Source organism: Barbus barbus (assembly GCF_936440315.1).
Source record: "Barbus barbus genome assembly, chromosome: 26".
NCBI classification, from domain to species: Eukaryota; Metazoa; Chordata; class Actinopteri; order Cypriniformes; family Cyprinidae; genus Barbus; species Barbus barbus.
Window position 1 is genome coordinate 24,534,481 of NC_136754.1, and position 12,050 is coordinate 24,546,530.

General features: G+C 39.0%; 1 protein-coding gene across 2 annotated transcripts in view; it reads left to right on the top strand.

Moving 5' to 3' along the window:
• Positions 1–12,050, top strand: part of LOC306845708 (E3 ubiquitin-protein ligase mib1-like) — a 63,202-nt gene that overhangs the window by 36,505 nt on the left and 14,647 nt on the right. For both annotated transcript variants that reach the window (XM_079378655.1, XM_079378656.1), the window contains exon 13: positions 10,878–11,010. In XM_079378655.1, the coding sequence (XP_079234781.1) occupies positions 10,878–11,010 (133 nt within the window). The remainder of the gene's footprint in view (positions 1–10,877; positions 11,011–12,050) is intronic.

Genomic DNA, 12,050 nt, shown 5'->3' on the forward strand with positions numbered 1-12,050 from the left:
TGGGAAGTCTCCCATTCAGCGTTCCACCTATCGATTGTGTGTCCAGCAAGGCAAGTAGCTTGCCTGTGTTAGCGCAGCACCGGCTTGCCGGCCTGCTATTCGCTGTGTTATTTTTAGAAACGCCAAATAAAGTGGTCTCTCTTGGTTCCACTTTTATTTCCCTCACTTGTTTCCCCTCCCCTGCTTTTCTAACACCCAACCTCTCCTCCCCCTACTCTAACTCTCCATCTAAACAGCCCCCGTCCTGCTCTGTTCTCTTTTAAATAGTGCCGGAACATGCTGCATATGGTAGATCTTGCCTCTCCTTGTCACTATACTTAGTAACATACGCAGTTAGGTGTGAGAGAAGAGGGGGGGCGAATAGTGCTTTGAAGGTTTATGAAAAGTCTATAGAGTACTAGAGTGCAATTTGGATCAAACCTGTTACTATATTTCAGAGGACACTAGTTTAGCTTTCTATCTGCAGATGTAGAACTCGTATTGAGCATATGATTTATCTTGGTTCTGGGACATGCCAGGATTTCCCCAGGGGTTTCAAGTTTTGTTCTTCCCTCTTGAGCTTTTCATTAATTTTCAAGAGCCGCATTCAGGCTTCCTGAGGCACAACCACAGAAATGTTTAATTAGGAAGTCCCATCATTCAGTGTGGAGAGCTGGATTTAGCCAGCAATGTCCTCTGTCATCTCACGGCTTCGTCCTCCACTGCTGCGTCTCTCTACCTGCAGTAACAATGCTACCTCTGCAGTCCGCCCACCCCCGCACGGAGATAATTACAGTGCTCAAGGCACTATCTAATCTCTCAAAGTAGTGTTTTCACATCGTTTAGTGTAATGTCTCTGTTAAATAATGTAAATCTCTAGTTGGTAATTGTCTTGAGGCTTCTCCTCTCCCACCTTTTATAGCTCACGGCAGTGTTGGGCAAACCTTTGAGGATTACAAAAATAGGTTTCTAACTTACATTAGATTACTAAAAAACATCCCTGGAAAAGATGTAAAAAATCCTTAAGATTGTGTAATGCTTGCAAGAATCTTTTATTATTGTGAAGTACAATCCAATTAATGTGCCCACAGTTTAACGTATTGGCGTTCAAATGCTCTCTGTATTTATGGGCATTGCGAAAATGTACTATTTGCCAGGTGTAATGCACTCTAAGTAATGCATCAGCTTGAGGCCCTCCCCTTAGCCAAACCGCACCATTAAAAAAGACACATTTTAATGTTCATGGGGCTGCAGAAACTAGCAGTCAGTGAACCACTCATTCAAGAAAATTTAAAAACATCACCCCAACACCTGAGACCTTATAAAAATTAATTTTCAGAGAAAGCCACCCCTCATCAAAATGAAAAAATGGGTGTTTTTGCAGTTTGCTTTGCAGTGACCGTTATTATTTTGATGCGCGTGATGTGAATGGAGGCTTTCATCAGGATGAATACCTGGGCTTAAAGGGGGCATAACAAACACAGTTTCACCCGATCTCCTGTTAATCTTGAGTATATATAGAGTAGTACTGCATCCTTCATATCTCCAAAAAGTCTTTAGTTTTATCATATTTCTAAAAGAAAGATACAGTTTTACAATTGTTTCCGAAAACAGCCGAGCTCCTGGAGGCGCTCTGTGGGCGGAGCTAAAGAGTGGCGAGCATTTGAGCACCGATTGAAAACAAAACAGACATTTGATGCCGTTTCACTTACCGTCTGCAGTTCTGAATCATGATCGGGATCTTTTATAGCTGGGACTGCTCCATATTTCAGTATCAAACAATGTGCAAGTCCAGCATCGAACTGGGCCTTGCAAAACGTACTTGCAAAACTCCGTTGCTCCCCCGGAAAAACAAAATGCATCCACTGTTTACATAACACGCTGGGTTCTTCGGGAAGCTGAACAAGGTTATCTTTGACTCGCAACCAAAAACACACTTCTTTAGAGACAGTCTTCCCGAAGGAGTCCCATGCAGTGCAGCTGAATGTAGCACGTTGATGGGCGCGCTCTTGCGCTCGCTCTGGTACTCTTCTGGTGCCCATATAAGGAGTTCCACGCTTCATTACGTCGTGAAGAGCCATGATCGAAAAAAACTTTCCGAAACTTGTAAGAAACCCAGAAGTGTGTATTTGGCACAGAAATACTCTGTTATACGTCCAAATTGTTTTTTGAAACTTTGGCCATGTTTCGCATGAGAATCCAACTATTTAACAGTGTAAATAACTCAACATGCAAGAAACCGCATTGGACCCCCCTTTAACGCCTCCATCAGTGAGGGGGATCTATTGGTCGGGTCATGCCATTTTTTCATGTCATTGGTCTCTTATACTATAAAGGAAGCAAACCATGCATATACCATACAAATGCACCATACATCTCATTTTCCTCCTTTAGGTCATAAATTGTGAATGTTTAGTTGAGCCAGTTATTGATCAGAGAAAGCAGGGCCAATAATGAATGACTTTGTTGCATTTTACTTCTCTTCTGCAGTTTAAAACAAGTTGGAAAAAAGCTATTAAAGCTGTGTCCATCACAGAGGTCCTGGTTCAACCTCCTAAATCAATGTTTGTTGCAAAAATTTATATTTTTTAATGATTGAACAAATCTCACATGAACGTTAGGCCATACTGAAATGTGTAACATTTTGCTACAGTTCACTGCAAATGTTGCGCAGCTAAGATTTCCAGCCACAATCTCAGAACTTTGACTCAGCTTCACTCTGACAGTTGTGCTTTGTGCTTTGACCGGTTGCACCACCCGTGGGTAATTCTCTGTAGTTTTGAAAGCTGTCCCGGAAGTGCTGAGTTCAGGTACCCCTGTAACAGGAGATCTCATCAATCACACCAGTACCTGACTGATGGAATGGTAATAAGTATTGAGTTAAGCAGGGGTTTTAATTACTATGGGCCTTGGGGTCTGCGCAGAAAGACAAATGACATTTTTAATGTTATTTGTCTGATTAGTTTTGGCACAGCTTTTAGGTCTAGATGGGATTGATTACATACAACAGACCTGTCTAGAGAGAGCGAGATTTGATTTCTTAATTGGCGTTGTACAGCAACTTTAAGGTAGGTGGATGAATCAAGACATTTGGTTTCCTCCTTTCAGGATGAAAAACACCCTAAACACACCTTCCATATTCAGTGTACTCGATTATAACACTAGATCCTCCACCCTGTTTTTTTTCTTGGTCTATTTCTCTCTCCCCTGATCCTCAGCCCTTTAAACATTCCATCATGGAGCGGGTAAAGCTGCTCAGCGGCAGACGGCATAAAAGTGATTTATGAAGGGCTGAGTGCTGTCAGGGGAAGCCTGTGGCAGCCGGTCTTTCAGCTCTTGGCCGTTGTTCCACTCAGCCCCACTGCGGCTGTACCACTGCCTCCACTCTGATCTCTCACCTCAGCTCCAAACCCCCCTACACACGTACTGTTATACCCAACGATAGAAACACCCAACAATATGAGCACCACTGGGTCCAGCTCACTCGTTTGGAAGCCATTTTTATTTAAAATTGAGGGCATAGATGTAAATATTTTAATTGGCGAATCTAGTTGGTGAATACTTGGAATACCTGAGAATATTACACAACAGTCCCATACCAGTGGGGTTTTTTTGTTTGTTTGTTTTTTCGCAACAGAAAGCTACAATTTTTAGGGTAAAATTAAGAAACATCAATTACTGAACAAGATTTTGTCTGAGCCAATAGCCTCAATGGCACTGCTCTGAAAGTATGGCTGCGCTTCATCTAACCGAAGTTCGAATCTCGTTCATGGTCCTTGTTGATCGTGTCTCCCTTTCACTCTCCTACTTTGTTTACTTTCCACTCTCTCACTGTCATATCCAATATACTCCAAAAGGCCAAAGGCCAAAAATAAGTCTAAAAATATTCAAAGGTGACTCCTTGCCTCAATTTACAACATTTAAGCTTAAAGTAAAGATTTGTAACTCGAGCTGGTCTGATTTTACAGGAAATGCGTCTTTGCATGGTTGTGTCATGTTTGTAAACCAAGAAAAGGTAGTTTGAAACAAGCATGTGGTTAATAGACAAGGAACAGTGACTTCACTGTGTAGTGGTTTTTTATGGCTAGCTGTGCCATATTAATAACGTAAATTGTCTGGATGGATTTCAAAATGTCTACATCTTTATATTCCACTTTTCCACAAATCACCTACAGGGCGATCTGCTGGTGTCATTGCAACCAAAAACGGAAAACTATTTGGACAATGCACATTTCAACCTTTCCCCCACATGCATATGTCCACCTCCACTGGGGTAAATGACTGTAATCAATCAAACCAGACTATCCAAGGACAAACTGACACAAGCCGAGCTGCCTTTTGCCCAATCAAACCACTTGTTCTTGTTCTGGGGGTTGGTCAAGTCATTATTCTGAGCCAATAGTTGTCGTAGTTGGTGTCATAATGGTAAGAGACATGACTGTGGATGATATCATGAGTAGCAGTAAGACAGGTGGGTATAGAAAGCAAGTGAAGCACTAGAATAAATAATATTTTATGGCATTTAAATCAGATTTTTTACTTTTATGATTGCTTTTTACTTGCCATTGCTTCAAGAACAGTTTTATTTCTAGTAGTAGCCTTTATCCCTGTTCAAAATGGATAATCTTTTTATGGTCCCTTTGTAGAATCTACTCAAGATATCAATAGATATTCAATTGACTTCCAATAACTTCTAATTCCTCCCATTAATAAATCAACATGTATTGGAAAATACATTGAAAATTCAAATTGAAAAGACTTTTGTTCAATGCATCAGTGACATTAACAGTTTGCGTACTGACCCATGTTAATAACTGACCCATTCTCAAGTGTTGAATAATTCATAAACGGTTTCCATAGAAACCCACATGGTCACTTGAAGGTCACTGTCTCTACTTAACTCAAACTGACAGGTAAGAGAATGGAGACGTTGAGCAGTGATGGCCTCATGATTCAGCTAGCATCTGCACTTTGAGTTCAAAAATAAATCTTTTCTATTGATGGTATTTTTCCAGCATCCACTCAGTTTAAAGATGACTTATCTCTATATAAAGAAAGTTAACACTTTAAATTAGCGATCATATTCATTATTAACTAAGAGCCTTCCCTCAATAAACTCCTAATTTGCTGCTTATTAATAGTAAGGTAGTCATCAAGTTTAGGTATTAAGGGATAGAATATGGTCATGCCAGAATAAGGCATTAATATGTGCTTTGTAAGTCCTAATAAACAGCCAATACGCTAGTAATATGCATGCTAATAAGCAACTAGTTAATAGTAAGAATTGGTCCTTAAAATAAAATGTTACCAAAATAATTTATAGCATGATATAAGATTTTGCTCAGACTCCTAGATTACAATATTAATGCTCTTTACTTGGCAAGACATATATATATATATATATATATATATATATATATATATGTATATATGTATATATATATGTATGTGTATATGTTAAATGCATTTTGTGACCGTAATACTTGAGCAAGCAGTAAATAGAGGCCCACTGCAGATCATTAAATCAACCTTTCAGCAATGCATCATACTGCTGTTAATGCGCATCTAACTTCAAGTACACCCAACTGTATCCTTAATACATGCTTATTAGGCATCTGTCTACTGGCTTGTTAGTTTAGTGTTTCTTTGCTGCTTGTTTCTGAAGAGTTTAGACACCAGCTGAGCTACTTTGGTGGATTGAATTTACCCACCTCGAGTAAACAGTTTGGGGTTGGAGTGATTTAAAGCCTAAGATTTATAGCAGTGATGTCTACCACTCCCCTAAGTGAGTCAGCTACCAATCGAAGAATTTTCCTTCACTACACAAAGAAGAAAATCTTCAGTGTTAACTCAGTCAAATGTCGTTTTCCCTCCATGAGTTTGCATTTATGCGTTTCAGATGCATAACACCTGTACCCTTCGGGCAGGTACTCTTCAGATTTTGGTAGCCCGAAAATTAATTTAACTAGTCCAAATAAAATAAAGACCATAAATGTCAATCAAAAACATTTTCAATACACAAATATCAAGACAATTTGAAAAATGGTTTCTTATATCATTTAACGTATTTAAAACTGTCTAAGGCCTTAAAAACTCTTCAATTTATTTGTATCAAATTTAAGGACCCGTGGGAGCAATGTTCCCTCTAATTTTTTTTCTTGCTGAGCAAAACTTTTCTCTATTGGGTGGACATTTCGGGCACCTGAGCAAAAGCATTCTTTATACCAGACCTGTACAGCATGCACACAAAAAAAGTGTGTAGCTTTGAACTTTAATGTGCTATTTATATTTGATTTGACCCTCGATGTAACTAAATTTACATTTTTAGGTTACCTGAGAAAACATTTTTACTGTACAATACACTGCAGTTCAAAAGTTTGGATCAATACAGTTTTTTTTTTTATTCAGTTTCTTATGCTCATCAAGGCTGTATCTATTTGATAAAAAATACTGAATATTATTTCACAAAATAATATTGTGAAATATTATTGCAATTTAAAAATTGTTTTCTATTTTAATATACTTTAAAATTGTATTCATTCCTGTGAAGCAAAGCAGTATTTTCAGAGTCACATGATCCTTTAGAAATCATTTTAATATGCTGAATTTTAATCAATGTTGCAAACAGTTTTACTGCTTTTTTATTTAATTTTATTTTTTATACTGTATTTTTTGGGACCTGTGATATTTTAAAAAAACAAAAGTTAAAAAGAACAGTGTTTAGTCAAAATAGAGATTTTGTGTTACAATATAAACTATTCAAAAGTTTGGGGTCAGAAATGTTTTTCTTTTTTACTTAAAGATACTTTAAAAAAGTTTAAGAAATATTCAGCAAGGATGTGTTAAATGGATAAAATTGATAGTAAAGACTTCTATTGTTAGAAAATATTTCTATTTTGAATAAATGCTGTTCTTTTAAACGTTTTATTAATCAAAGAAAAAAGTAACAGGTTCCAAAAAAATATGAAGCACAACAGTTTCAACACTGATAATAAATCAGCATATTAGAATGATTTCTGAAGGATCATGGGACACTGAAGACTGGAGTAATGATGCTGAAAATACAGCTTTGATCACAGGAATAAATGCTATTTTATAGTATAGGTATTAAAATAGGAAACCAATATTAGAAATTGCAATAATATTTCACTATATCAGTTTTTTTCTGTATTTTTTAAGTGAATACAGCCTTGATGAGCAAGAGACTCAAGGTCAAAGACTCAAAAACAAGGTCAATTATTTATCAGGTTCATAATATAGGCCTAACATAATATATTATCAAAACAAACTATTTAAACTGATAGAATAGAATACAAACTTAAGCTGAGATCTGCAAGTTAAATATGAAAAAAAACTTGAACATTATTTTATAGCTGTCTAAACATCGTTATGAAGTACAGTTTGTACAATACTCTTGTGTGTGACTGTACGTTTCAGAGTTTTGTTACCGTTCTTTGCCCATCCTCCGCTATTTCCAGCACTTAGTCAAGCCACTCTTCTTTAATACATGAGGACGTTTTATTTCACACGTCATTGCGTTTGTGTTGTCTCTCGTGTTGAGCGCACCGCAACCATTGAAGTATTGAGTTTCTACAGCGACTCATTTGGTGCGTATCGTTCTCTTTCTATGATGTCTCTGTCGTGACATCAGCTCTATAGCGGTTTGCCCGAGCATTGCTATTCTTTCCCTTTTACTGCGGCATTCAATCAAATGGCTTCCCAACTCATTTGTGTGCGCGAGGCACATTATTTGTTCTGCACGGTCGCGCGCGTGCTCAGCTTAGAGGGAACACTGCGTGGGAGCCCTGTATTTAAGGTAGCCCGTCGGGCAGGGCAGTGATACATTTTGGTAGCCCGCCTGGAAAACGCAATAGCCCCGGGACGTCGGGCTAGCGATTTTGCGAGCCCTGCTGTATATCATGCATAGTCTAAGTGAAACATGAATTTCGTGTTCTAAATACCATGTTTCTTTTGTTTCTTTATTCTTGTAGCATGCAAATCAAATTATTTGTTGCCATGTGATTGCAGCAATATTTTGGATTTGGAAGTTTTTTTTTTTTTTTTTATCATCAATATGCCTCTAGAAACAGTTTAGATAATTAGGTCACGGATATTACTGTGCCGATGGGTCCTTCGTTAATGCAGATAATTCGCGTGAGCCGGACATATCTGTAAAATTAAGCGAATGAAAGTTTGTCATTTGTTCTGCAGTACCTTCTTCCTCACATTTTCACAATCTTTTACTATATCAGACTCTTCAGTTACAACCCATGTAAAATTCAGTAGTTGACCATACTTTTAATGCTAATGGATTTTATCACAAGTTCACAACCATATGTCCAATAAAGACAAAGTTGCCCGGAAGTCACTTTAAAGAAGGCATTATGCAAGCTGGACTTAATAACAAACACTTCTTCACTATGGAATGCAGATCCACTTTCCGTCTTGATTGTTCTTAATTGTTTCAATTACTCAGTCTCATTTCAGCCATTGTTTGTTCTGTTTATTCTTTCAAGCAAGGTATGTTGGCATTATTATACGCATTGGGCTATTAATTATAATCATGTTTGGTATGGCTTACATAAAGGTACCACTCTGCTTGTACAGCCACACTCCATTTTTATGTGTCTGGAGTGCTCATTTTTATGAGCTTAAAGTGTCAGTTTTCTCACTCATTGTGTATGCCAAGAACACCATGCTATCTAACTTCACCACTTTACAGTCTTGAAGTCTTGATGGTACAAGGTGATGCTTATTCCAGTGTTCCCAGAGTTGACTAGTTCATCTTATCCAGGGCTGTCATATAGTTGCTTCACTCTTTGCTGCATCGAAAAGATTGGAGCTCTTAACTCTACTCCTCTTGTGCTACTGTAAGGTAGTGTTCGCCTTTTCCTTCCTAGTAACAGTGAGCTTCAGGCCTGTGACAAATTACCATGTGGCTACCAGAGACAACAGGCCTCGTCTGCATGCTCCTGAGGGATCTTTGTATCTCACAGGGTGACCCAGTTCCATCGTGCTTCTCCTTCACCTTACCTCTCTCGCCTGCCTTCCTCTTTCACTTTTACATTTGCCCTCATGTTCATACGGCTACTTCAGCCTCATTGCTTCTTCTGAGCCTTGTTCTTCACCTCTTACGTGGAGACCGTTATCTACGTCAAGTCGATTATCGAGACCCTATGAAGATTTCCTACCAATAACAAACCATTCATCATCTCAGTTTCCCTTTGCTCACAGTGGAACAAATCATTTCCAGGAAGGAATTGCAAGGGGTTTGTGCCACAGACTGCATATTTTTAGTGTTCTTTGAACTCCTCCTGAACAAAAAAAGTTGACTGCAATGCAGTAGTGCCAGCAAGCTGCATTAATATTAATGCCTGCCCATTTCCACCACCGTGGCAGGCAGCCTGTCAATCTATGCCTCATCTAGAAGGGCTTGCCACTCACAATGCCAGCACCTTACTGCCACTGATCTGTCGCATTCTTGCCAATACAATACAGCGGGATGTCTGTGCCGGTTCAGTCCAAAAGAAGTTCATGGATGTTGCAGGATATATCGAAACCTTGGTATTCTTTGTGTGAACATTTAAAATTTCTTCACTCTATTGATGATCACATAATTTAAGGGGCATATCCACAAAATCCAAGCCTACATGAGCATTGCAGGTGTAAAGATGTAACTGGGCTGTGCGCGTGTGCACTGCAGTACATACAGCTGCTTTGCTGCACAGCGCTCCAAATGTGTACTGAGCTGATGCTCTCTCTCCGCACTACCTAAGTAACTAGAGACTGGCTTTGGGTTTACCAGAATCCACCCTGCAGCAAAAAGCAGCACTTCAGAGGCTTCCACAAATCCACCTCATCTCTGAAATTACATTCATCAGTTCTTTTTTCTCATCCTTTAGATGCATCCTCATTTATTTCTGCTCATACTACCAATGATACTTTAACACTCTTAACACTCAAAGACATTTGAGAATACTAACCCTGCATATCTTCTTGAGCACAGTGAATATCCAGATGAGCACTGCATAAAGTGATATTTCCTTGATTCGTCATGACCTGATGCTGATTGCTTGGGTATGTCAATTTTCCAGGGGTTTGAATGGGTGCCATGGCCTCTGTAGTGGCTGTTCCAAAGGCCCTTTTGATGTCAGTAGGACTCTGGTCTTCATTTTGGCTACTCAAGTACTGGACAGATAAAGCAGCCAATATGTAGCAAATTGACCAATGTACTGTAATTTTTAGACATCAAGTCAGCGTTTAACTTTGTAGATCAAATTGTTTTAATAGATTGATGATTTCATGATGGATCATTACTGTCACTTGTGTACTTGTTCCCAAGTATTTGTGCCTGTTTCTACTATTAACATTTTAAAGTATCACCGGATACAAGTGACCGTTCGCAAAAACCCACCCTCCTTAGTTATGTTGCTATGTCCGACAAGCCATGCCGCTCTCTCACTACACATCCGATTTTAAGAAAGTCAAACATTACGTTTTGTGGCTCTTTAATGTGTCGTAATCACTGTATTGCCTCAGTTCAAGTGGCACACATGAACCAATCATATTTACTTAAAGCACGAAATAAACATGAATGAACATCATAACGTATTTTATTTAAATTGCGGAAAGACATCAATACAAACAATTTTTTACGTTTAAATCCACCGCAGTTAATCTACTCTCTTAATCTGTTCTATTGCCCTTTATTGCTCTATTACCTCTTGTTACCCTTAATCTGTACTCTAGTGTATGTTACTTCCTTGATTTGCAGAGTTCAGTGCCCTTCATGTGACTTTCATAGCCTCACCAAATTTATAAAAGCCTGCTCACTTGTTAAATGTTTATTAGTTAATTTTTTCAGTTACTGAATTTGTATTCTCATCTTTGTTTTGCAGTGCCATGCGTGTGCTACTATCCAAACTGCCAAGACCTTGGATAGTCGATGAGAAAAAGGATGATGGTTACACTGCGCTTCACCTGGCTGCCCTCAACAACCACGTGGAGGTGGCAGAGCTTCTTGTCCACCAGGTCAGCAATTCAAACATGCACATTAACACATTGCATCACAGAAGGGCTCCGTCCTGGAGACCCTGTACTCCAGCAGGTTATTCAGTCCACTGGAAGGGTGAAAGAATCAAGTGCCTGTGCAGATAATAATTCAGGTGGATAATTGATGCAGTTTATGTCAATAGGCACCCAGAAGAGCTGAGAAAGTAACCCAGCTCTCATTACACTAGATGCACTGTACAGTCACAATGACCCTTAAGGTAGTGAATAGAATGTTTTGGGGGATATTTCATGTAATTAACCCTTTAAAACAAAATATTATGTATAATGTTGATAGCAGAGCTTTGCATCATTGAAAACTGACTGCCTTTTGAATGTTTATTGAATTTTGAAGGGGAATTCACATTTGTACTTTAGGAAGTAGAAATCCACATAAATGGCATTTCCTGTCATTCCACTTTACTGACTGTTGTGTGGGGCTAGTTTAATTCAATGCAAATAGGATGCAATGCATTGCAAGAACCTAGTGGTCTCGAGCTGAACCGTTTTAAACATGCAGGATTCTTCTGTTCTGCGTGTGCAAATTTGGCCAAATTGGTTCAGCGCCTCACCTTCACACACCACAGTACAGCATGACACTGTTGCTCAGCGTTATGTCGCGGCACAGTAACAATGTTATTGCAACATTCCAGCAGCGTTATGAGAATGTTGCGCTGGCTCAGTGCAGCCCTTTGTCAACTACCTGCCATAATGGAAGAGAGGGAGAGACAAAGAAAAGGTTCACACCAGCGACTTAAGCCTCAGCCTGCGAACCACAGTAGAGCTGCACTGCAGTAGTGCAGAGATGTTGCTATGGGGTTTCAGTCAGGGAATATCTGAATACAAATCACCATTAGCTCACATTTACTAACACAACCTATGGGACCAGAAGGGATGCTCATGAGCAGCAATTTATTTTCAGTAGTTGATGAGAGACATTGGCACTGACTTAACTGAACCTCAGTGAACAAATGTTTGTTTTGGTATGTAAATAAATACCCACTATCACTTTCTTGTGTTCC